This window comes from Neospora caninum, chromosome VIII (genome assembly GCF_000208865.1).
Source record: "Neospora caninum Liverpool complete genome, chromosome VIII".
In the NCBI taxonomy this organism is placed as follows: Eukaryota; Apicomplexa; class Conoidasida; order Eucoccidiorida; family Sarcocystidae; genus Neospora; species Neospora caninum.
Window position 1 is genome coordinate 3,159,366 of NC_018395.1, and position 24,996 is coordinate 3,184,361.

The 24,996-nt window shown below is 59.4% G+C and overlaps 4 protein-coding genes across 4 annotated transcripts; 2 read left to right on the top strand and 2 right to left on the bottom strand.

Moving 5' to 3' along the window:
• Window positions 1–1,711: 1,711 nt before the first annotated feature.
• Window positions 1,712–4,662, top strand: NCLIV_034040 (conserved hypothetical protein; the record flags this gene model as incomplete). Its single annotated transcript, XM_003883600.1, has 4 exons — window positions 1,712–2,780; window positions 3,494–3,693; window positions 3,833–4,152; window positions 4,530–4,662. 4 exons carry the CDS (start codon window positions 1,712–1,714, stop codon window positions 4,660–4,662), a joined length of 1,722 nt encoding a protein of 573 aa, XP_003883649.1.
• Window positions 4,663–5,222: 560 nt separating this feature from the next.
• Window positions 5,223–8,028, bottom strand: NCLIV_034050 (putative DnaJ domain-containing protein; the record flags this gene model as incomplete). Its single annotated transcript, XM_003883601.1, has 6 exons — window positions 5,223–5,268; window positions 5,665–5,704; window positions 6,402–6,463; window positions 6,880–7,061; window positions 7,463–7,794; window positions 7,992–8,028. The coding sequence occupies 6 exons, from the start codon at window positions 8,026–8,028 to the stop codon at window positions 5,223–5,225; spliced, it is 699 nt and encodes a 232-aa protein (XP_003883650.1).
• A 2,468-nt stretch (window positions 8,029–10,496) lies between these two features.
• NCLIV_034060 (conserved hypothetical protein) lies at window positions 10,497–13,346 on the top strand (the record flags this gene model as incomplete). The annotated part of the gene is made up of 1 exon (XM_003883602.1): window positions 10,497–13,346. One exon carries the CDS (start codon window positions 10,497–10,499, stop codon window positions 13,344–13,346), a length of 2,850 nt encoding a protein of 949 aa, XP_003883651.1.
• A 1,887-nt stretch (window positions 13,347–15,233) lies between these two features.
• NCLIV_034070 (conserved hypothetical protein) lies at window positions 15,234–21,533 on the bottom strand (the record flags this gene model as incomplete). Its single annotated transcript, XM_003883603.1, has 1 exon — window positions 15,234–21,533. The coding sequence occupies one exon, from the start codon at window positions 21,531–21,533 to the stop codon at window positions 15,234–15,236; it is 6,300 nt and encodes a 2,099-aa protein (XP_003883652.1).
• Between the last annotated feature and the right edge of the window lie 3,463 nt (window positions 21,534–24,996).

Here is a 24,996-nt window from a genome sequence, read left to right on the forward strand (position 1 = left end):
GGGTATCTGCACAACGATCGTTTCCCAGAGACAGGGCGTGCAAACCCCGCAGTCGGGCCGTACGCCCATGGCAAGATACAGCTTCGTACCAGGAGGCACAAACACACAAACACACGACAGTTTCGAGGTCACTGCCATAGCTGTCATCCCGTTTACGCAAAGTGCCTTGCTTGTGTGAGGTCTCATGCTTTTACAATCAAGGTCTCCGTGCTGGTTTTTCCACCTGGTGCAGGCGTGGGGATCCGTCCTGCCTGCAAGTCGCCTTTCAAAGAGTGTCCCTCAGGAATCCGCCACCAGATCTGTGAGAAGATTCTAGTGAATAAGACTGGGGCTTGGGGCAGCCATACAAAGAGGCCTGCCTCGGTTCAGGTCGCGAGAGGAGCTTTCTCCGTCGGTCGCCTCGCGCGATGGCACGGGCCGGGTTCTCTTTGCTGGGAACGAATGGGCATACTTTGCCAGTCCAAAAGGACATTCCTGAAGATACATCTTCAGTTCTGGCTTGTAAAAGGGAAGCGTTCGTACGCACAACGCACATCTGTGTCGTCCTGCTCGTTTTTTTCTCGGGCCACTTGGGGAGAGCGGCCCGGCGTCAACAGCCCGCCTCGAAGTCGCGTCTCCCGCGGGCTGGAGCGGCGTGCGAGGGACACTCAACGCTGTCAGATACTCGTCCATGACGGCCAAAGAACACGTAATGCAACCATGTCCGACATAATTCTTGATCTCTCGAAACTTTCTTCTCTTTCTGTGCTGGAGAGAGCTGCCAGATATTAGCCCACGCTCCTCCAGATTTCCTTTCTCTGTTTGCCCTGGCGGACAATTGTTTTTCCTCGCGATATCTGTGTCCCATGTCGAGTCAACTTTTCGTGGCGCCGTCTGCCGTTTCCTAGTGGCGCGCGTGATTAACCAGATGAAAGAATTAAACGACATTATCTGCAAGCTTTCTGAATTACACGGTATGCTGTGTGAAGAAACTCGCTGAATGCCCTCTCATTCGTGTGTGGGCCGCCGTCAGTGTATGTGGCAGCCCCTGAGGCTCCGAAGGCATTTCTGCATGCTTTAGGATCTCGTTTTTTCGCTTGCTTCTCCCTGGCAGTCTGGTGTGTTTCCCGTTCCCGTCTGCATACGTTTGAGTCCATGTTCACGAATCTGCTTTCTTTTCCGTGGAATTCCACATACGCATTGACATACAGAGCGCCACGAGTCGTCATCAGCACGGCGTGGTGACCGAAGCGCCTGAATATCGATAGGACGCTTCCCCACAAAAAATTCCTGCATTGACTGGCTGAATTTCTCAATTTTCCTTTCGACCACGAGAAGCACTTGTAGACGGAAGACGAATTTGTTTTGTTGAGGGATACTTCTTCCGAAAGTGTTACGGTGGGTGTAGCGACGGCAGCCACGCGCACGAGCGCCTTGCTGCCACTGTCCTAGAAGAGCGTTTTGTGGGGCTTTTTCAGGAATGTGATCGAAGCACTGCGTCCTCTCTGCGCTTGGGTTTATCATCGGCTGCACTCAAGAGGGGACAGATCCCCAGTTGCACGCGTTTGCCTGCCTAGCTGTTCTTGTAACACCAGCGTTGCCGGTACACGGTGTACCAGGGGAGGCATATCATAGCGCTCCGGTCACGTGTTATGTTTTTTTGAAGCGCTCATGCGCGTCTGCGACCTCTGGTGGAGGGAAGCGAGTGACACAGAGAAGATACCTCAGGAAAATGGAGACACGAACAAGGGACGATGACGCCGTTCCTGCCCAGATGCTTGCGGGGTCACATACTGTGACGCCCGAACTCGTTTTCGTGGCGGAGCCTGACGACATGAACCCGTTGGACGGAGGAAGAGGACGCGGAGGCGTTCTGCATCTGAATTCGGGGGACAGCCCAAGATCGCAGGAGCGCGTGGCCCCGGGTCGCCTCCTCGTGTCATCGAAGCGCGAGGAGTTGCCTGTCCCGATTACGTCTAGTGCTCAGCCACAAGAAGGAACGGATGCCTCGGGAGATGAATCAGCATGGAGCGACGCGAGCAGCGATGCCGAGCCCGTCAGCCTGATGACGCCGACTCGGGACTGGAAGCCGAAAGGGGTCGGAATGAAATTGAGCGTGTCAAGATGCCGCGTCTCGCAAGAAGGCTCACTTCTGAAAGCACGAGGCACAGGCATTCTGCTCAGTCAGCTGGAAGCTGAAGGAAGGAACGGGGCGTACGAGTCTGTAGGGTTCGAGACACGCAATCATGAGCAACTGGGCACGGGACCGCCTGCTCATACACCGGAGAAGGCCGGCGAAGCGGTGGGAATCCCGGCAGCAGCCTGGGATCGCCCGCGTACGGCCTCGTCTGGGAAAAAGCTTCAGAATTTGGCAGCGCGAACAACAGCGAGCCGGCTGGCAAGAAGGCGAGGAGTGCCCGGGACGAAGAAAACAGTTGCGGCGAAGCGTCTTTTCGACGACAATGAAGAAGGCGGACAGCGCACACTCAGACAAACCCGAGGAGCAGTGTCCCGCGCCGCGGGAGCTAGTGCCTTCAAGAATCGAAGAGGAAGGCGACGCGTGGCAGAAGGAGCGGCCATCTTCATGGATTCGGAGAAAGAGTATTCCTGGATGCGTCAGGCGTACTTGAAACACAGAGCAAGCGACTATGCCGATGACCTTTTCGACAGTCTAGGACTGCTTTCTGCTGACGACTTCCTGGACAAGGAAATGGACCGAGACGCACTGTTGCTGGATTATGATGACTCTCTCTTGGATGATGAAGAAGACTTATTCTTCCCTGGTGATCCGGCAGATAGTCGTAAGGCCTGTCCTTGCTGACTCCTCTCCCTCTCTCTCTCTCTCTATATATATATATATGTATATATGTATATATATATATATATGACTGCTCTTCTGCTGGTACCCACCACGCTGGCATGTAGTTGTGGGTTCGTCTAATGCGCGTATTTCTTCAGTGGAATGCATTCACCTGCGCAAAAAAGTGCACATTTGTCCACATAGTGCTGGGTGGAAACGCGTGGATCGTCGCTACACACCCACAAGCTCTGTGAGTGCTGCTTCGTTCTGTGTTTGTTCATGGCCGTGTGCTGCACGGGACGCGAGACTCCCCGTGGTGCTGTGCCTCTAGTCACCAGTCTTGTGGATCTTCAGAATGTCCGAGTCACTGTGGCTGATGTCACCTCTCTATATGGGTAGGCACGTAGAGTACACGGGTTGTACGGGATAAATAACTCACGGGCACTGATTTCGCTCCTTTCTGGCTTCAGAGCGTGTCCGATGAAACGTAAAGGAAATACGCGGCCTTCGCTGGCGGCGGTTGTGTGGCCGACCGTGAATCCCTTTTCATCTGGACGCGCGGCGCGCTCCCGACCCCGCGCGAGCGACATGCATGTCTGGCGTCTAGCCTCATCTGCGGTACCCCCTGCGTTCCCGCCGCGCATTCAAGACCGCGTGGCTGTTTTTGCACACTTCGGGTTCGCTGAGGGGTGCCTGTTGACGAAATGTCCTCAGGCTTCTGTCTCCCGGATGGCTGCATACCTTCGGCTGGTCGACGTCACGATGGACGTGTCAGCGGCATCTCGAGCCTCAGAGAGGAGAAGTCTCTCAGAGAACTGGAGAAAGACGAAGAAGACGCGACGACGTGGGCCGTTGTGCGACAGATGATGGGCTCTCTTGGAGTGAGAGACTGGGCGGGGTTTCTCCAGATTCAGGTAAGAAGAACGTAGACGCTTTGCTTCTAGTGGTGCCGCGCGTTCGGACGCGTCGCGCACGCGCGCGCGGCCATCGCGTCCACGCCCGGTTCTCATTGAATCTCTGCGCGCCGTGTCCCACTTTTGGTCCTCTCCGCAGGCGGAGTTCTGGTTGTACAGTTCAGCGCACCGCCAGGCCTTGATTACTGCCACGGCTGCCGAACGGTTCCTGCGAGAGGAAGAAGGCAAGAAGGCCGGGGGGGCTGAGGCGCGAAAAGCGCGAGAGACTTTGAGGCAAGAAGTGGAGAGAAATGAAAGTGCCAGAGCTGTTCAGACGGCAGGAGCGTGCGACCAGGGGGATCCCCAGGCACGTGCCGCAACGCCGGTGCATTCGCGTGCGGATATGACGCCTGCATTGGCCGTAAAGACGGTCGCTGCATGCGCGCTTCGGCAGTTTGACAGAAGCGGTGAATATCTGCGGTAAGCCGGAGCAAGGAGGGAAGCTGGCCCAGAAAGGATCCGCGTACACACAGGACTGCACACCACTGCTCGGGCGTGGCCTCTGCGCTGCCGTTCAGCTTCACGAGGTGCGCGCGTGTGCTCGCGCGGCGGTTCCGCGCCTGTCTGTTGTCGTTTCGATGTAAAACGAGAACTGCCGTGGAAGCCGTTCGACGGCTGCGGCTCTCACACCAGCTCTACTCGGACAAAGACAGAAATTGCAACGAAACAGAAATGGCAAGTTTGATTTACGGCGCAGCCTCGGCACGCGGATCGTTGAGTCCACGGTGTCCCCGGTGACTGCGTGGAACTGTGTTTTCACCGCGTGCACGTATCTGTTCGTGTGGGCTTCTTGGCAGGCAACTGCGTGCTCGAGATCTCGCCGTTCTCTCCGAACCTCTCCAGGCCTATCTGGAAGAGGCGGTTCACTTCCTAGCTGAAAATACAAACCCCAGCTTCCCTTCGGCTACTCCCCCGGTCCCCCGCGTCTAATGTGCTTCTGCATTGAAGGATCGCTAGGTGTACCGGTTTTCCAGTTCCCGTGGTTTGTCAAAAGCGGGCGAGAGTGTGTGCAAAGATCCCGCGCAGACGCGGACACGTGGCGGGTCGCCCTTGCCTTGGCCCGCCAGCCTGAGGCCTTGAACTTTCGAGACAAAAACGTTCACCCCGATCGCGGCCTGACTGCAGCTGGAAGGCGTGGCGCCTATGAGGGTTCATGAACAAAGTAGTCTTTCGTACACAAACGCCTGGACGGCGCAGAGGTCGTGCACCGTTGGCGAAGGAAACACATGCGATATCGCCTGCTCGGAAGGGACACCGTGAAACCCACGAAGTGCCGCCAAAGAGATATCTGAGAGTCGCAAATGACATCGTCACCGGCACGGTAGCGCCCTCGTCTCCTGCCAAGAAAGTGTTTCTTTCTTTCCTCCGCCAGAGACGCTCTCTCGACAGGAAGCGGAAACGGAGGTGCCCGCTCCTCTTTGTGCTCGACAAACGCTTGGGAGTTAACGCCCTTCGCAAAAGGTGAACGCGGCGGCAGCGCATCGCGAGACTTAAAAACCCCCCGACCTCCTATCCCGGACGTCGAATTCCATGACACTGCAAACAGGCAACCGCACACACACAACTTCCCACTGTAACTGGGAGGCGAAACGTGTGGCAGCATAACGTTTTCCTCGCATGCACAGCAACGCCCGACTTGCACGGGTTCGAGACGCGGCGAGAGCAAATACTCCACATGTTCTCCAGAGTGTTGTCCACAGGAATTTCACGTTTGCCTATCCCAAGCTAGCCAGGAGATGGCGTTGTGTCAGGCACCCCCTACCTTAGCAGGGACAGCGTGGCTTTCCAGAGGAGGCACAGCTTTTTGTTTTTTCGGCAGCTGCACTAGATTCTAAAGAATGTCTGTGGTCTGTGGTATCCAAACGGAAGCCTACGTGCCTGTGGCATCACGGCGCAGGTCCCCCCGCGAGAAACACCGCGGCGTTAACTCACCGGTACTGCCGGCCTTTCGAATCGGTCATGAACGCTCGACCTGAGCAAAGCGACAGCCGTACGGACCGCCACACGTTTAGGTTCGCATTTCGACGTCTGACGATCGCACGCATGAACCAATCGCTCGCGAGCGCAAGGTGGATGGCGACGTCCAAGAGACGTATGGAGTCTGGCGGTGCACGCAGCGTCACCCCGGAGACACTCTCAACAGCCCAGACCGCGCCCGCTACGAAGCGAATCTCGTCGCGGAGCACCCACGCCAGTTCGGAGTCGGCTAATGGAGCGAACATCTCCCTTTCGCCTTAAAGGGAAAACCGCCTGCCGACCTCTTGCTTTGCTGTGCGCGACGCACTTCCCGAAATGTCTCCCTAGGGACCCGACCAGTGCGGCGGACGCCGCCGGGTTGCTCGCCCGGGCGCCCCGGGAACAGGCACTCGAGAGTTTTCAGAGGCCTTGCCACTCTCCTCCCAGGGCGAGCGAGAAGTCAACGGAACCCGCGACAGTCCCTAGGGCCGCTGTGCGACAAGAACGCACAATGGGTGCCCGCGCTCCTGTTTCACAACCACGATTTAAAACTGCTCTCACCAGCCTGAGTTTCCGGACCTTTTGCAGACGCCTGTGGCCAAGCATGGGCACCTGTCATCCCGTTGCTGCTGGCACGCGCATGGCCAAAGTTTATCAACGCCGACACACGATCCCTGCAAGCTGCTGGGCGGCATCGCGTGAAGCAGGCCTACCTAGTTCGTCGTAGAGTATGGGACTCGGGGAGTGGGCCGGCGCGTAATTATCACGCCGGTACCTGGTGAGGGAAACCCACATGCGCACCAGCACACTCGGCGCCTTGGGCAGAAGGACACGCGGTCGGACCAAAAACGTCGCCTGTTCAGGCAACGGAGAGACGCGCGCGCCACGCACAAGCTCCCGACGACTTCTGTCGAGCCGAGGGGACCGACATGAACCCTTTGCCCGCAACCAGGAAACACGTGCAAAGAACCGTGTGGAGGCCGCGGCAGCCGCAGACCAAAAACGCATGGGGTGAAGCATCGCCGTTTTTGTCGCCGCTGAGCGCGCGACTGACAAGCTTCTTCTCCCATGGATTTTGCTTGGTCGCAGCATCATCGTTATACTCCCATGGAGTGGATATCGGGTTTCGGCTAGGTGAACGAACCCCGGTTCTTGAATGCAATCGGTGAACGCTCCTTGCGGGTCTCTCACTTGGCCTGTCGATACACCCCGTAGACGAGCAGGCAGGGGAGCAGCAGCAGCGGAAGGGTGCGAAGGAGAGCATGCGGAAGCGGAGAGAAGCCGGGCGGGGGCGTGCCGCCTCCAGGCGTTTGAGACCTCGACGCGCGGAAGCCGGCAAATGACGAAGTGAATCCGTATCGGGTCCGTTGCTTCTGCAGGGAAAGACAAAGGGAAACCGAAGGAACGACCAGCCCGCGGTCGGAAACACCGCCAGGCACCGGCGGGCACACGAGACGACGTGGCGAGCCCTGTCAGCATCTCCGCTCTCACCCTCGTCACGTGGAAGATATACCGCGCACACGCGGCGGGTGTTCCTTTTGTGTTGCGGGGGTATCGAGCGTTGGCGTCCATCTCGGCGGAGACCGCGAAAACGGACCTCGGCCGCTCCACATGGCCCCCCCCCCCCAAGTCGGTGCACGTTCCACACGCTATCCTTGACAGGAGAGCCCATCTGCATGCGAAACGCCGACGCCGTCTGCCCGGTTCCTCTGCACAACCAACGGTTGCTGCGGCTGCCTTCCTGCGTCCAGCCGTCGTCCGGGGTGCGTCTTACTTCCATATCCTTTAGCGCCTGTTCCCTTTCTCGTTGGATCCGTTCCACTTGCGCTCTGAAATGCTCGTCGAACTCCCGCTCGCCTCGCCACTCGGGGCCGCGGAAGGCGTGTCTCCGTCCGGCAGAGTACCCCTCTGTACCTGCGGCCGGTCGCGGGAGAGAGGCGTCGTAGTCGGCGCGCTTCTCCGCATCGCGCAGAACTGCATACGCCTCCTGAATCCGCTTGAACTTGTCAGTGCTGGAAGCGCTGACGTTAAGGTCAGGATGATACTGCTTGGCCAGGCGAAGGTACGCCGCCCTGATGGTGCTGGCGGGCGCGGTTCGAGAGACGCCTGCAGCCGACACACACACATCCTGCACAGTTTGCCACAACTGGAACGCGTCGCGTCCTCGAGCACGCAGTGTCTGTCCACCTAGCAGGCCACCATGCCATTTTCGTGTCGCGGGTTAAGCAGCGGTTTGCGGCGGCGCCTGTGAAACGCCTCTGGTCTGGTTTCTGCGCAACCGCGGGCATAAACTTGACCCTTACCGAGAGTGACGTAATGGTTGTCTTTCTCCTTTGTCATCTTCGCTCCAAAGGGTTGCTCGTAGGTTCCCTCGCCGACCGCTGCTCACCAGGCATGGCGCCTGCTGGAATCCATATCAGCTGCCAGCGCGACGGAGCAAAAAAACGCCTCACGAGCCGCCGACCGAATTTCCCGAAAGCGGTCCCTGGCTTGCGCGCTGCATCTCACTGTCCGTCCTCTGTGTGTGGATATGGCCGAGAACCACCGTGCGCAACGTTTGAAAAGAAGTGGAACTCTTTTTCGGTTTGCCGACGCGAACGCCTCACGCTCCTGGCGCCGTTTCCACCGCTGTTCGCCCCCGGGAAAGCTGAAGAGACGCCACGATGAACGTACAACACGACAGAGCGAGAAATCGTAACGGCCGCTGGTGCAAGCGTCTCTAGGGAAAACACCGTCGACAAAGAAAACGAACCGCGGCGTTTGGCCAGCGGAAGCGTTGTGGATCTAGTACCTTCGAAAAACCTTGACGCGCCGTTAGGAACCAGAAGAAGCCGGGACTCGTGGTGACGAGCACACGAGAAGGATAAATCTATCTATTCAGAGTCTTAGCTCCGGATGACCAGACAGGGGTTCGCAACGCGGCTCTCGCCCATTTCCAGCAACAACGTTCACAGACCACACTGCTGAGGTCGCCTTTCATAGGAAAGTAGGTGAGAGAAAAAGAACGGAAGAAGAGCAAGCTACGACCTAACGTGATACAGGCCGTCCAGAATGGGAAAGGGAACTGGGCAGCATAGCTCCTCTTTTCTCAACATCAAGAAAAAACGAACTCGATAGCTGTGTCCACGACTCTCTCCCTCCCCGGCGAGCTGTGTCGAAGCCAGCAGCTGGACTGGTGAATCCCTCTCCCAGAAGATTGTAAACCTTTTCACGAACACACAGGCAATGTAACTGGATCGAGAAAAAAACATTTCGTGGGAACAAAAGCAGAAACACCTCACTTCCCGCTTCGAACGCTGTTGTTTGTGCGTCGGGACAGTCGGTTGCATGCGTTCTCGTCCTGTCGCGTCTCCGTGTTTGGCGTCGGCCGGTTGGTAGCCAGAATCAAGGCGCAAACTACCGACAGACACCTTGCAGCATTCGAGGCAGAACGTATTGCCCGTCTCTGTTCGGCTTGTTGCATTCACCAACGTTCGTTTTCCGCGTTTTTGGGGGCACCATTCAGTGCCCGTGCCGCTCCGTATAGGACCGGGCCGAATCGAGTTTTGCGCAGGGGCCCGAAGCCGCGTGAAAATCCGTGGTGCGTTCGCGTTTGAGGTGGTTGCGATCTGAGTACTCGTTTTCGGTATTGGTAGGCGAAATATCCGCATTCCCTTCCCTCCGCGATAGCTTGTTTTCGCATCAGGCGGCCACGCGTCTTGTTGAACTGGGAAAACGCGATGGAGGGAGCGTCAAGACACTGTATTTCTGTGGAGTGAGAGCGCGTGGCCGTCCGCCGCAGGCGCGCCGTTACGCGTAAATGTGCGTACCCTGGAGCTCGCGTTTCTCTTGAAAAGCTAGGAAACCGGCTGCGGAAGTCGACGTCTCGACTGGCTACGCCGCATCCGCCAAAATCCCGCCGCCGCCGGTAGTGGCCAGTCTGCGGTACTCCGTTCTTTGCTCGTGAAAACCATGCAGAAGGGGAGAGCTGGGACTTCATCGGCTGTAGAAAGAAGGAGCGACAGCACCCCTCAGACGCTTCCACATCGTCGGCGCGGAGCCGTCCTCGCATCTGCCGCTCAGCGCCGTTGTTCTCGTCCAACACGGGCCAGCAGGGGTTTGAGGCCAGGCCGGTCTTCCCCCTCCGCTTTCTCTTCACCTTGCCTATCGCCGTTCTCGTCTGGGCGTCGGCGAAGAGCCATGCCGGGGCCCGCGGAGTCCTTTCGGGAGGCAGAAGCGAACCTGCGAGACTTGATTGGCGCCTACGCGGCTCTCGGGGACGCCTCGGATAGCTCTCGCGAAACATAAAGGGCAGCCCCTCAGAAAGGAAGCTTGTAGAGAACCAGACCAAGCACACACAAGCAACTCCCACAGACACTCGCGAAATGCGCCTTCCGAAGGAGACGCGCAAGCTCCAGTCGAATGTTGGTAACGAAGGGACCCGTAGGAGGCAAACGGCTCGTCGACTGCTGGCCGGACACACATGCTTCCACGAGCAATCTGTGCGGGTCGCGGCTGATCCACTTTGTGCACACATCCCGCGGTGTCGGTTCTCAAAAAGAAGAGAACCGTCAAGACGCACGCGGCCCCGCCAGCGAGGCAATCAGCCATACAGGTGGTGGGCTTCCCGGGCCGTCACGAACGAGTAAGCGCGTCGTTTCCCAGTCGCGATCAGCCCGAGTTTTTCTTGGCATTTCGCCAACGCCTCCGCGCGCCTTTTTGCGTGCGCTCTGGCCTCTCTCGCCTCTCTTGTCGGCTGTCGCGTTTTCTCTCGTGTGCGGCAGGTGCTTTTAGTCTGCGATGACCGCCGTTCGAACCACCGGCGAGGAATGGCGAACGATGGGGAAGGCGGGGTCTTTTCTGCTCCCCGACGCATTCCGCAGAACACAGACAAAACAGGCGCTGGCCATCTGAGTGACGAATCCGGGTCTTCCGTGTCGCAGGGCCACCGGCAGTGCGTGTACTATCCCGCGTTCGAAGTCTCCGAGCTCTGGACGTTTCCGACGCTCTCTTCTGTTCCCGCAGTCTCCAACACGACGCCTGTCTCGCCGCACCCCGGTGAGGGGATCTGTACGCCTGCCAGGCCTGTCAGCGAATCCTCCGGGGACGACCTGCCGTCTCCGTTGAGAGACGCAGCAAGCAGCGACGACGAGCACGACGAGAGCCGCGGGCACGTGCGTGACGCGCCTTTGTGCGAAGAGAGCCTTCGAGAGGAAACGGACACACAGCCCGTGGGTGGGAGGAAGCGACAAATGCAAAGGGCGACGCAGAAGGGAGACTGGAGACAGCGAAAGCGGGCGAAAATCCCGGAGCTCGTTCTGCCGGCAATCCCCTGTGGAGAGCCGTACACCACAGTCATCCTCGTCCCGCTTTGCCTCGCATGCGTTCCTGTGTCGTACGGGGCACGTCGTTCCTCCTGTCCTTCGTCGGGCTATGCGCCTGCTCGGCGGCCGGAGCAACCGTGGTTCTCAACGGAGTGTGCGGCGACGTTGAGTTTCCGGATGGCCTTTGCCTACCTGAGTCGGCGAGAACTGAGGCGACTCCCAGAGCGAGGTGAAGTGGGCGACGGCCGATCGAAAAGCAGCGAGAGAAACCACGGGGGAGGCACGGCAGAAGGCACGGGACAGGAGAGACGAGACCCGCGGGCGAGCGGGGAGGCGGAACAAGCAGGGAAAGCTGGGGAAGAAGATGCCATCCTTTTCTGCGCACAGAACCTCCTCGTTGACCACCCCCCGTTAGAGCGTTTCATCCTCCCTCCGCACTGTGGGCGGGGGCGAGAGAGAGAACCGTACACGGGCCGAGGGCGAGGCTGCAGTTTCCGTGCGAGTTCGTCGCTCCCTTCTTCGTCTTCATCAGCCTCGCGGTTGCCCCGGTCTGTCTCGCCTTCTTCGTCGGCCGCCAGAGAGTCCCCCTCCTGCGCGTCTTCTTTCCTTGCCTCTCGTTCATCTTCATCGCCTGCTGCTTCCCACGCCACATCGGCTTCGGACTCGTCTGTCTCCTCTTTGATTCCCTCCCCTCCTTTCTCTTCTGATTCCTCTTCGTCTCTGCCTGCCAACGTCGACCCCACTTGCGCTCCGTCCTCGCGGGTTCTCGCCGACCAGTCGACGGATGTTTCGGCGTTCTCGGAGACCTGTGCTGCCGGCCGGCGACGGGGGCTGCCTGGGACGAACACTGCGCTGCAGGCTCCTAGAACGGAACACCAGATAACTCGAAACCCTGAGGGGAGGCACGCAAATCTCCCCCCTCCTGCCTTTTGCGAAAAGGACATCTCGCTCTCCTCTGCCGCGCTGCGGATTCTGTCTCGTCTCCACGTCAAGTATGTTTCCACAGCGGATCAACATGTGGGAGGCGGCTCGTCCGGCCTCTTCAACGCGTCCGTCTCTTGGGCGTCATCCTCCACGAATCTCGGCGCCTCTCGCGGAAACTCTCGGCCGCCTCACAAAACGGGCCCTGGCGCACAACTGCTGAGTCTCCTTTGTTGTCTGCCGCTCCTCGAGCCTTCTTCGCGGCCTTCCTGCTTCTTCTTCCTCTCGCCCTCCGCGCTTCTGGCGTCGCCGCCTCGCGTGTCCTCGGCCGCCTCTTGGCTGCCCTTGTCTTCGGAGCGCGGGCCTCCTGGAGGCCTGACGGCGAGCGGATCGGCTTCGACTGCGCAGGAGGGACACAGCCTGCCCCGGTGTCAGCCTCTCGCGTGTGAGTCCGCTCCTGCCCGTCTCGTCTCCACGGTTTTTCTGGAGCCTTCGACGTTCCCGCTTGCCTCGCTCACCTTCACAACAGTCAACACGTGGGCGTTCTTTCTCTCGCTGCTCGTTACGGTCTCGTCGAGCTCACTTCCTGCAGTTGAGCCTTCGTCGGAGGCTGGGGGCTCTGTCTCTTTGGCCGGCACCGCTCCGGCGTCTGTGCGGCCGCGCCTGAAGCGAGCCTTGGTTTTCGTGCTTGAGTTTCTTCCCACGTCCTGTTGCTCTGCATGCTGCAGCGTGCACCACGGGAAACGCGAAGCGTCAACACGGCGCGCGGCCCGTGCAGGTTCCGCGAAAAAAAAAGAATCTGAATCCGACGCGGGAAACGCGGGAGCGGCGCTGCGAATCCGAGATGACCAGGGCCAAGCAGATGCGGCCAGGCGTGACGAGGCCGACGACGGGACTCGCGCAGACACGACAAAAGACAAGCTTCCTTCCCAGAGCAGTGGGGATAGACTGAACAGACGGAAAGACCGAGGACTCGCGAGAGCAGATGGACCAACTTCCGTCAGAGACGAAGCGAGACGGGGCACGCGCTTTCAAAATGGCGAGGCGACCAAAGCAGCGAGAGGCGAGAGCCGGAACGAGGGAGAAAGCCGGGACGAGGGAGAGAACGAGGGAGAAAGCCGGGACGAGGGAGAGAACGAGGGAGAAAGCCGGGACGAGGGAGAGAACGAGGAAGGCCTTTCGTGTGTTCGTCTCTGTGGTGTGGAGCGCAGTCCATTCATACGTGTATGCCGGCAGAGATTTTCCCGCGTCGTGATGCTCCTGCCGCCGCGCCCTTCGCAAGACACCAAACACGAAGAGGACGAGGCGGCGAGCTGGAGAGAACAAGAAAACGCGCAAGACGAAACTCTCGATGCCGAGCGTGCATGGAGGGCATGGATTGAACGGGGACGTGTAGCCGAACTCACGAATCCGGGACTCCGTGTCCCTTTCTAGGTGCACTTCTGTCCTTGCTCCTTGTCAAGGCTTCGGTCGTTGTGGCCTCGCTGATTTTTGTCTGGGAGACTTCGCTTTGCCGTAGGCTGGGTGTGGTCACGCCTAATGCTAATCTGTGTTTCCAAGCCTCGGAGTGTGCGGAGCAAACCTCTAGATGCTCCCGCCAACCGTAGCATGCAAGGAAAGAACAGATGGAAAGCCGCTGGCGACGCTGTTCAAGACACGGACAGCTGTCCACAGCTTGTACATACGGTTTGATATACATATATATATATATATATATATATATAACATATATTAATACATATGTATACATATATATATATATATATATGTACGTATGTAAATATCAATGTAGCTGCGACGTAGCGGTTTCGCCCACAGTGTAGGATTAACGAGTCAGGCCTCGATCTCAGAAGGGTGCGAGCAGAGGCGGAAGCAGCCGCATGCACAGAGATGCTGTCGTCTTCTTGAAGTGGGCAAACCCGCCGTTGGCGTTCCGAGAATCTGTACTTTGCAATACTCCAAGACAGATCTGAATTTGACCAAGAAAATGAAGGTCGCCTGGAAACCCCGAAGCGGGTAAGGCAGAAGATTCTGTCGGCTCCGTGTGCAGCGCCTCGAGCACGCAGAAGGACACGGACGGAAATGTCTTGGCACACGGCGATTGCCGGAGGCAGTCGTTTTGAGGTGGGAAACGCCCGCGGAAAACGCGATCGACCGGGTGTCCCGCCAACAAAAAAAGCGTCTGCCGTTTTGCGAGAAACGCGGAGACGGCGAAGTGGACGTGGCGGAGACGCGACACATTGTTTAGGGACGCACGCGTGGACGCCCAGCGGCGAGGGCCGTTGCATGTGTTTACTCTGGGTTTGATTTCCGTAGAACCAGCGACGGGGTTACTCAGAGACATGTGTGTTTTACAAAGTCTGTCGGTCGCCCTCTCCACTGCCGAGAAGATGCTTTGCACATTTGTCTCACGGTGTGCCCTCGCCTCCTGCTTTGTTGCCAGAAAAAGACAGAGCGAGCGGCGCCTTCTTTCTGTCTCCGCGCTGTGGACTGCCCGACACTCGCCACACGAATCCGGCCGCCTCTAGCAGCACGCAAGTCTCCTACAGGTCGCAACCGCCGTGAGACGCGCGGGACGCGAACAGACACCGGAGACCGTCCTCCTCGAGCTTCCCCTGCGTCCAATCCCCACACAAAATCTGTCTTCCCTCGGTTTCGTCTGCTCCCGGTTACATGCCTCACTTCTGTCCAGCTCTCGCGCAGTGCGCTCTGCCAATGGACGACGGGGCGTGAGTGCGCCGCTTTTCCTTTTCTGTGCATCTTCCATTCCCCCCGTCCCGCTCCTCAGTGCCTGCGTCCCATGCAGACGACGGACCAGGGTTACTAGAACCATTTAAACGTAAGTAGAAGATATGTCTATACATGACTCGCACATGCCTGCACTTCTGTGCGCATGCTGACGCAACAGCGGGCGAAGACAGCTTCCCACCACGATCCACCTGTTCACACGAATCTCGGTTTGCAATACAACAGGCTACCGAGACCACAAGTTACATCGAAAATACCATCTACCTATTTTTCTCACTATCTATCTCGCTATCGAATTACCTCACTATCTAAGTTACACCGAAAACACCATCTACCTATCTTTCTCACTATCTATCTCGCTATCGAATTACCTCACTATCTACCTCACTATCTATCTCGCTCTCTATATCGGTATGGAACTATCTCACGACCCACCTCACTATCTGTCTCGCGCTCTATCTCGCTCTCTATCTCAATATGTATCTCGGTATCACTATCATTCAATGTATGTGCGAATAGCTGTACGGACACGCGTTTCCTGAGGCACCCTTTCGCCATCCGTAAGTCACGTCTCTAGTCAAAAAAGGGTGAGGCAAATGTCTCGACTTTTGCACCCGCCCACAGCCTTTCGTTCAACTGTTGCTGCAGTTGATGGTGCGCAGAATAGGAGTGCGCACGGCCTGTCGAAGCCCCGCACGTCTCCACTTGCGTTCCATCTGGCTTCCCTGTGTCTTTGCCTCTGCGCAGCCCTCCTGAAGAAGGGAAGGGAGACTGTAATCCCGTCCTTCGCGACCCTAGGAGACGGTTTAGCTCCTCTTGGAGACGGTGCGACGGATAGAAAGGCAGGTGAAGACAGGCAGAAGATGCGGACGAAGGCGAGGAAGAAGGCGCGGAAGAAGGCGCAGACGACGGCCAGGTGGAAGCCGAAGCATAGGACGCGAAGGCGGAAGCAAACGGCTCAGCAGCTGACGGGGACGAGGGCGTTGAAGCAGTGCGGGGTGCCGAATGAGGTGCGTTGTGGTTGGCGGGCAACGGCGCGAGCAGCTGCGGGAGGATGTTCAGAACGAGTTCTAAGGCGTGGAAGATGAAGAACCGTAGCGGCCAAGCCTGTTGCATTTGGCAGCAGCACTGCTGGCATGCGACAACGTCACTGTGAAAGACGCCCCCGTCGCGCACTGAGGCCGACAGAACCTGCGCGGTTTCCTCGACGACGTTTGCGTCCTCGTCGTCTTCGCTTTCCCCCGCCCGCAGGTACCCCTTCCGGCGGGTTCCTCCGCCTCTCGATCCCCTGCTCTTTCGTGCTCGCGAAGCGGAAGAGGAAGGCAACCGTTTCGGCCTTCTTCCGACGCACTTCGCCTTTTTGATGTTGATACACAGCGCCGCCGCCGCCACGCGGAGGTCGCGGATTCGCCGCGTTACCGCCCGCGCAGGCAACAGATTGCATGCGTACAGGGCCACCTCCTGCTGCGCGCGAACGACTTCCGGCGGCTCGGAATTGTCCGGCTCGCGGTGCGGGTGTGCCCCACGAGCAAAGGGCATTTTGTCAAGAAGCAGACGCAGAAGGGGACGGGGACAGAGCAGCAAGTCTCCGCAATCAATCATCAGGCGGCAGTAGAGATTCGGCGGGCGAACCTCCGGAACAACCGAGCGCGCAGCGGCGGAGACGTCTTGCTCGTGCGGCGCGCACGCGGGCGCCAGAGGCGCAGGGCCGGGAGGCAAAGTCGGCGAGGGGGGGAGGGACCCGGCAGTGCAGAAGCGAGACGCTGAGGAAGAGACAGAAGCGGAGACAGGGGACGGCAGGGCCCTATCGTGCCCCAGGTGAGCCGCGCGCGAGGCAGAGGGAAGAGAAAGAGCCAAGGTAGCAGGGGAAGAAGACAGAAACGGAGAATCCGTGCGACTGGCGACGGGGGCACTGTCTCTGGGAGGGACACTGCTTCCCTCTCTGTTGAGGCGGGGCGCCATCCGAGCCTCGCGACTCGCCAGAGCTGCATCCTGCTCCTCAATGGTTTCGTACACGGCAAGCGGGAGACATGTCCCCTCAGGAAGCGAAGCGAGAAACGCGTTCCGCGCCGCCGCTTCGTCCTCCCTCGAGCCTTTCCCTCCGTGCTCTCCTAGGGTTTCTTCTTGACGTGTCTGCTCTCTCTGCCGCTTGTTTGCGGCTTCTGATTCGCCCGGTTTCGCGGCGGGCTCAGCCTCTGTCGGCGAGGCGGTCCTTCTTTTCCCCGGCGTTTCGCGTCCCTCTGCATCGGCGGTTGCGCTCGCCCCGCTCCTCTCCACGCTTCGGGCCGCGCCCAGGGGCTCCGCCTCGCCTCCGCGTTTCAGCGTCCGTCGCCACTGCGCAGCATGGAGCGGGCGGAGCAGGGGGCTGAGGATGTCGGCGCCTTGGCGAACGCGATACGGCATCGACAGAAGATAGATGCAGATAACGTAGACAAAGAACGGGAGCAGCAGTTCTTCTTCCGATTCCTTGCTTAGCCCCCGAGGCAGGAACAGCCAGGAGAGCGAAGCGTCACCGTCCTGGATCATCTCCAGTCGCGCTCCTGCCACAAAGTGGAAAGACGACGAAGACGGCGCGGCCGGCGAGGTCGGCGAGGCCGCAGATGACGAAAAGCGTCTCAGATAGATAAAGAAGCCCTCGACGCCCGGAGCGATCATCTCGTTGCGCAGGCAGCGGCGCAGCCAATGAAGCGTGCGCTGCCTCCCGACGCCGCTCCCGTCGTCGAAAAGGTCGATGGCATTGGAGATCGACGGCGCGGAAAGGACTGTCTCTTTCTCCAGTTTGCCGGTCCTACTGCGCTTCGAGTCTGGCACCTCAGGCTTCTCCTTCGGGGTCTTTGATCGCAGAGTCAGAACGCGCTGCCGACGGCTGCGCGGCGCAGTTGCTCTTGTCAAGCCAGCTGGACAGTCTCCAAGTGCTTCGCCCTGCCTTCGCCCCTTCCCGTCCTCCTTCTCCAGCTCCGCTACCGTTTCGGTGCGCGGAAAGGCAACAGCCGGTTCGCTCAGTGGCGCTGCGTTCCTCGCTGGACACGCTCTCCCGGTCGGCTGCGCGTCGCCGCTCGTGCCCGCCTTTTCAGACTTCACAGACCGCAGCGCACATTCCGCGTTCCTCTCTGTTTTGCCTGGCATCGGCTGCTCGGTGCCAGTGCTGCCGTTTGCCCCGGCCTCCGGGTTCCTTGTTCTCTGCGTCTCAGCCGCCGGCGACAAACCCTCCTCTTTCTTCCTCTCAGCGGCGTTCGCATCCCTACTGAAGCGGGCAGTTTCAGCCAGGTTCGTCTCGGGTCGTTGCGTCTCGCCGCCGTGGAAAACAGGCCAGCCGACGCCACCCATCTTCGAGGCCTCACTCTTCGCCTCTTTCAAGAAGCCCGCGGTGTGTTCCCCCACCTCGCCTTTTTCGCGCGCCTCAAGAGTCTCGTCCTTTGTGGGGCACGCACGGACACGTTCCCCTTCACACGGCGCCTGCGCTCCGCTGCTCAGCGCGGTCTCGGAGACTCTCCGCTTTGCCTCCGCCGCTGCTTTCGGGTCCTCCAGCTTTTCGTGGACTGGCCGCGAACATCCCGGACCCGCACCGTTGATCTCCTGGTTGGACTCGCGTTTCTCCTGCGAGTCTCTCTCAGGCGCGTCCTCGTCCAGGGTCAGAGGCGACAGCTTGCTCCGTTCTCCGCCTTGTTTGGAGCCGCACACGCTGCGTGCGCCTCCGTTTTCCGTTTTCAGGAGAGCTTGCCCTGCGCACAGTCTCTCCGTTCCTGCCGCCTGTCTCCCGCTCCCCTCGTCCGAGCCCGTCCCGCGTCTCCTGGGCGTCTCTCCCGGGCGCTGGGCACCGTCCGCCGCTGTCCCTTGGCGCCCATCACGCCCTCGCAGCCCCTCTCGGCGGATCGTGAGCGCACTCTCGCTTGCGGCCTCTCCATTCTTCGCTTGATTTTGCACTTCTTCTTTTCCTGTCCCTGGGAACTCCGAGATTTCCGATTCTCGCAACTGCGGTCGACTCCCGCCAACGGCCGGGACGGTTTCGACTGTCCCTTTGCCTCCCGGATCTCCCTCTGCTGTCCCCTTCTCTGCCGGAACGGCCGGTCCAGCGTCCGCGCGAGACGCCGACGCAGGGGACAGGCTGCTTCTCTTTCCTTCTGAGTCTCCTGCGTTACGGACCGTCTCTCCCGCCTGTTCGCGGCGGAGATGCGTGGCTCTCGCAGAGGAGCGCCGCGCGTCCTGTTCGGTTCCTTCTGCTGCGTGCATGCAGTCAGGCTCGGCCTCCGGCTCCGCCGTGGGGGCCGCCGAGGGACGCGAAGCCGCGCCAGCAGCGCTGGGCCCCAGGGCAGATGCCGCCGACGGGCCAGGACGCGAGAGAGACGAACAGGAAGACGAAGAAGGCGGGACGCCGACCGACGCAGGGGAGGGTGGGGAGGGACACAACGAAGAAGGCAACCCAGTGGACGATGCGAGGGGCAGAGAGTCCGCTCCAAGCAAAGTGGCGCCGGGCGGCGAACAGCCACGCAGAAGCGACGGAGAAACAGGAGACGATTGAGAAGGCGCCGAGATGTCAGAGGCTGCGCACGAACGGAGCAGAGACGGAGAGACAGGAGCAGACGGGGGGGAGTGAACATCCGGCTGCGATGGCGCGTGCGGCGTCGCCTCACCCAAAGGCAGAGAAGGCCAGCTTCTGTCCAGCCCGGCGGGGTCGTGGGGAGGCCGCGAAGGCTGCGGCACAGCAGACGATCGAGGCATGCGGGACGCGGGCGATGCGGAAAACTTGGAGGGCGCGGCTGAAGTCCGTTTTCGCTCGCTGCGCGTCTTCCCCGGGGGAAGCGACTGGCACCCACTGGCGCTGCTCAGTTCAATCAGGCTGCGCAGGCGCGACAAGTTCGTCACCTCGACAGGGTGCACGAGCGGATGGAGGGGGAGGGCGCAGCAGCACGGGAGGAGTTCGAGCGAGGAGAAGAAGATCGCACAGCGCAGCAGCGCTTGACGCAAAATCTTCTCCGGAAGACGACACGGCGGGGGCGAAGAACCCGCCGAGGGCGCGGATGCGGCCGAGGCGACGGACGGGCGCCGGCACGCAGCCCGTAACCAGCGACCGTTGTTTGTCTTGACTGCTTCGTCAGCAGCCGACGAAGGCGCATGCGCCGCAGAGGCGGCCGAGGCGGTCGCCGGTGTCCCGCTCGGGCGCTGTGAAGGCCACGTCGCATCCGACTTGGCGTCGCGAGGTCGGATGCAGGACCCGGAGGCGACGGCTGGCTGGAGACGGGAGGAGCGCGTGCGAGCGCCGACGCCGGCCGGCGGTATCTTTCCGTCCGCCTGCGCAGAGTCGGGGAGCTTGGCCGCTGAACGCGGCGACTCGGCAGGAGCGACTGAGGCCAAGGAAGACAAAGGGGAAGACCGGGACGCCGCCAATGACGCAGCGGCTCGCAGGCGAGGAGAGATCCACGCCGAGGCAGATGGTGCAGATTCAGGCTTCGCCGCATGCATCGCCACCGCGTCCGTCGGCGCGCAAGACGTGGAGGCGTCGCCGTCCTCTCCTGGGAATGTGCCGAGTCGTGCGACGACAACTGTGCACCCGTCCGAGGACGACTGTGTACATGGCGAGGACGGAGTTGAAGAGCAAGACAGCCCAGCAGGACTGTGTCCTGGCCCCGTCCCGAGAGACGCAGGAGCAGAGGAAGGGCGCGTCGAGGCACCAGGCTTCCCCGGCGCCCTTTCCGACGCCGGCCTGTTTGTGGGATTCCCGGTCTCCTCATGGGCACATCGCCCAGCAGAGGGGAGCTCGCCAGGTGTCTCTGAGTCTGTGCCCAAAGCTGAGATGCGCCGCGACAACACTTGAGGGCGCACAGCACCGAACGGCCGCCTTGGTGCATCGTCCGCGTGCGAGGACGCCGGCAGTGGATGTGTGACAGTCTCAGGGCTGCCTGCGTGGCGCCTGTGGAGGCGCGAGCCCGCGCACACTTTCTGCGTCGACTGCCGTAGGCGTGTGGATCTTGAACTGGGGTCGGGAGAAGATGGAGACGGCGGGGACACAGAAGAAGGACACGGCCGGCGGCAGCGGGGCTCGCAGCGAAGCGCTCGCCGAGGGCCCGCAGCCCTCGCTTGTTCGTCCGGTCCCGTCGAGCAAGAAAGGCGGGGAGAGGCGGCGGCGCTAAGCGTCAGTCCGCCGCAGGACAAAAGGGGCGGTTGGGCGATGGTATCACAGGGAGGGAGAGAAGGCGAAGACGGTGAAGAGGGAGGACGTCGCACCGCAGCTGGAAGCGCACATCCCTCGACCGTGCCCGAGATCGAAGATGCAGCGTCTCGTGCTCCGTGTGGACCTCTACTCTTGGGAGGCGAGAGCCTCCTTTCTTCTGAGTGAGGAGAGCGACGGGGGACTCGAGAAGGTGGAGAAAGGCCCCGGCCATCAACGTGCGTCTTTGCACACCTCGGGTCCTCAGCCGATTCGTGTTTCTTCGCTGCCAAAGCACGAGACGCGCTTCGTGTCCGCGCAGGACTGGTGCTTCCGTGTCTGCGTCGGTTGACCCGGTCTTGAGCAGCAGACGCCTTTCCCTGGTCGGTCTTTGCGTGCCGTCCCTCGTTGGCTGTTTCTTCCCCAGTCGGGCCGTCCCTTTCGTCCTCTTTGGCGCGCGGTGACGCGACTCTCCTTCTCTTCGCCTTCCCTTCGTCGACGCACGAGGCGTTTGCAGAGCGCGGGTTCCTCCAGCTGCAGTCAGCGTCAATCTCCTTGCCGGTCGCTGCTGCTGCGGGAGTAGCCGACTGGCTGCAGCGAAGTGGAGAAGGAACGGCTCGGCAAGAGTCTCCCGCAAAGGGAAGAGCGGAGATATCCGGCGGCCCTGAGATCCTGTGCAAATTCTGTTCCCCTTGACGGGGAGAAGGCATGAGAGGACAAACCTTCATCCTGATGCACGCAGTTTCACAACGCGTGCCAGTTCCTGGAGAGGGGTTTTCCTCACCCGAGTTTCTGACAGAGAAAAGTTCGTCAGACCTCGCTCTCTTCGGCTTCGAAGGAAAGACACACGCGAAAACAAACGCGCCCTTCCCTGCCATTGAAGGCGAGAGAGGGACGGCGCTCTTTGTCTTGAATCCGAGACTGCAGAGAATGCATGGACTCTTGACAAATATTGGACGCCACGAAGGAAAGGCGGGCTCTGATCCGACTTATGGTTTGGTGTGCACACAGACGCAACTGCGACCGCTTGAAGTTCCAGCGTTCTTCCCGGCCTATAACGGTACCAGCGGGAGACCCATCCCGCTTGCGCAAATTCGAGCACGTCCTAGGCGTTAAAACGCTGCAGCAGCCCTATACTTCTGCGTGATTGTCCCAGGGAAAGGGAAGGCAAAGGAAGGAATTCGCCGGTGCTGGTTCTCCATCGTCACACTCTGGAAGATCGCGTGTCTCAGCGTGTAAAGCGCGCACGTGGGTCAAGGAGCAGGCGTCGAGGATGACCAGTGGTTGGGGAAATTCACCTGAAAGCTGCCTGTCTCAAAAGCGAGGCGAGATATCGGACGGCAAATTCGGCAAAAAGCGCTTTGCGAAGAAGGAAATTTCCCGGCCTGCCGTCCTGGACGAGGAAAAGAGGAGATGCGAGGCACGTGTCAACTTTTCCCTGGCCAATATATACTTTGGTCCAGCTGCGAATAGTGCAACGGCCATTCCGACCGCAGCACACTGAAAAACGTTAGACTGTTTCAGTTTCACGGAATCTCGTTCGAATCCTCGTGGATAAGCAGTTGAACGCAGGCGGAGCAAAGCATACCACATCAGACAATCGTACATGCACACTGTACCTCATGTTCCGTGTACAGGGCTGGGTCCGAGTGTGGCTGTCGAGACCGGCTGCGAGACTTCACGGAGATGGGTGCCAGGCCATCACGTGTTGTTTTTCTTGTAGCGCGGCCTCTCTCACTGAGTACAAGAGATGAAATCGGAGACCTTCAGCATGAGCGGCCGTTCACCCGCAGGCGAGAAGTGTCGGACTTGAGCAAGCGTGACAGGACACGCGACACACGTCGTCCGGTTGGGGTGTCCGGAGGGGGTTTCGCCCGTGCGCGCGAACCGCCTCGACGCACTCTGGGTTTCTGTACACAAGCACTGTGGGCGGCAAGGAGTGTGGCATGGCTCAGGACACCGGGACTCGCGGGCTTGGCTGTTTTCCTCATTTGAGAGAGCTGGACTGGGCTGTGGAACCGCGTATACGAACGAAATTCGTGAAAACAACTATCTCGGAAGAGTCTCTCTGCCTTTCTCTCGTCGGCTTCAGCCTCTTGTCCCAATCTGTTTTGGGGGGGCCCACGTAGTCGGGGCTCCGCGCCGGACAGGGGCGGAAAGCTTTCAAGTTCTTCCGCAGGACGTGGCATTCGCCGGTTTTTTTTTCTGCAAAAGCAAGGACGCAATGTAACACAAGGTTCGCGTCTTTCTCCTGCGAACCGCCACGCTCAAAAGAATCGTTTCAACGGCCTCCCACGGGGAGTGTGCGCGCAGAGCTGCGCCGCTCAGCGAGAGTCACATGCTGTTGCCCCGGCCGGCTGCGCGACCGGGTGCTTTCCTGCGGGTGTCCGGTTAGAAGAGGGGTACCGAAAATCTGAGTCGAGATTTTGTAATCGAGGAAGAGTCCTTCGTTTTCGTCCAGTTTTACTTCGCAGCGGCGAGGCGACTCACGTGTGGAGGGAAACTCTTTCCCCCCGCCGTGACGCGCCAGCTTGACAGCCACCCAATCCGCTCGAGGAGTCGCGGGCGCAGAAACAGTCTACAGCAGTCCTGGTACGGTTTCGGGGGCTTTGGCAAGCTTGCCTTCTCGAAATTCACGGGCACGACAAACTCGTAAACACGGACAGAATCCGTCTAACCACTAGCGACAGATCAGAAGCAGATGTGTGGGCCAAAAGAATCGTCACAAACGGAAGCAGGGAACAGGCCAGGGGTCACCGGTTGCAGTCCCATCTCGTTTGGGACAGTATGCCTGCGCCTTTGAAATTGCTTTTTCTTGGGGAACTCCGTGGAAATGATCGAGGAAGACACACAGTGTCACTTCACCTGCTTGGCGCCCCCCTTGTTACCCTTTTGGAGGTCCACCGAGTGCCTCTGGCTTCATCGATCGACAGTTCAGATTGGTCAAAAGTACCTGAGCAATAAGGGAGCGATGGCCTGTAGGCTTGGAACCGGTGCTTCGCCTCCGAGCAGTGTATTGAAAGAAAGTGCCACATAGCGTGTGTCCTGTGCTGAGAGAAAGCACCAAGTCAGGGACCATATTTGCGTCCATGAACTGCGATCCAGAAAAAACGTTGCAGCTCTGAGCTTCTCGCGTTCAACTGGAGTTTTCACTGCCTTGTTCCCCTCTTGTTGACCATTGTTCCCGTCCAGTTGACTATTCCCGTAACGTTGTTGCGATTCAGCGTACCGGCAAGGTAATAAGCCGGGAAATTCCTATCGAATGGGGGAAAGTGCACATTCAGCTCCGGGTGATGGGAGCGAAGAGGCCGTTGCCAGGCGATTTTGCTGGCTGCAACTGCTGGCGGTTAGCTGGTCTCGAGAAGCAAACTGCGTCTCACACGATCGGAGTCGCGGATGTGTTGAGCCTCCATTGTGGAAGGTTTCGTGTTACAGCAAGCGGCAGGACGCTGTCTCGCTACAGGAAACTCCACGCAGCAGCAGAAGCGCTTGTTTGCCTCTTCAGCGCGGCCCCTGGCAGGAGAGGTCCGAGATCGGGCGCTGAGCTCTTGTGTGTGATTGGGCCTGCTTGGCACTTTTTTCTGACGAACGATGACCACAGAACCGACATCCTCCCCTTGCTGGTCTCAGCACCAGGTTGTTGTCGACAACCTCATAAAGGATGCTACTCCTCTGGATGGGCAGGAAGCCTGGCGTGCCTGTTGAAACGAAAGTGGCGGCCAGCGATAACCCAAAGAAAATCTGTCCATACGGCGAGACGACACATTCAGTTTCAACTTACTGCGCAAGACGGTTACGAGGCTTGTCATTGCTGGTAAGCCACTGTTTACATGCCCACAGAATTTCTGCTGTGCAGACAACCCTGCTGATGTTCTCCTCTGGATATTCAGCCCGCGGGGGAGACTTGTTTCTTGGTTGGTCTGTGGGAGTGGCGGGCTCCTGGTTCATACGAGCGCTTATAGAAAAGCTTTCGGCCGGGACGTGCTTGCCACTTATTCCCTAGTGAGAACGTTGCCTGCGTTTCGCCGTCCGTTCCCCGTGTCGACAACTTGTCGGTATATCTATACACAAGATACTCGACTATTTTACTATCCGCAAGAGTAGGCACACGGTTAAGAGCGGCGCTCCACAGTACGCAACGACTTTCATAAGGAAGCGCATTCTTCTCAGACGAAAGCACTCATTCATCCG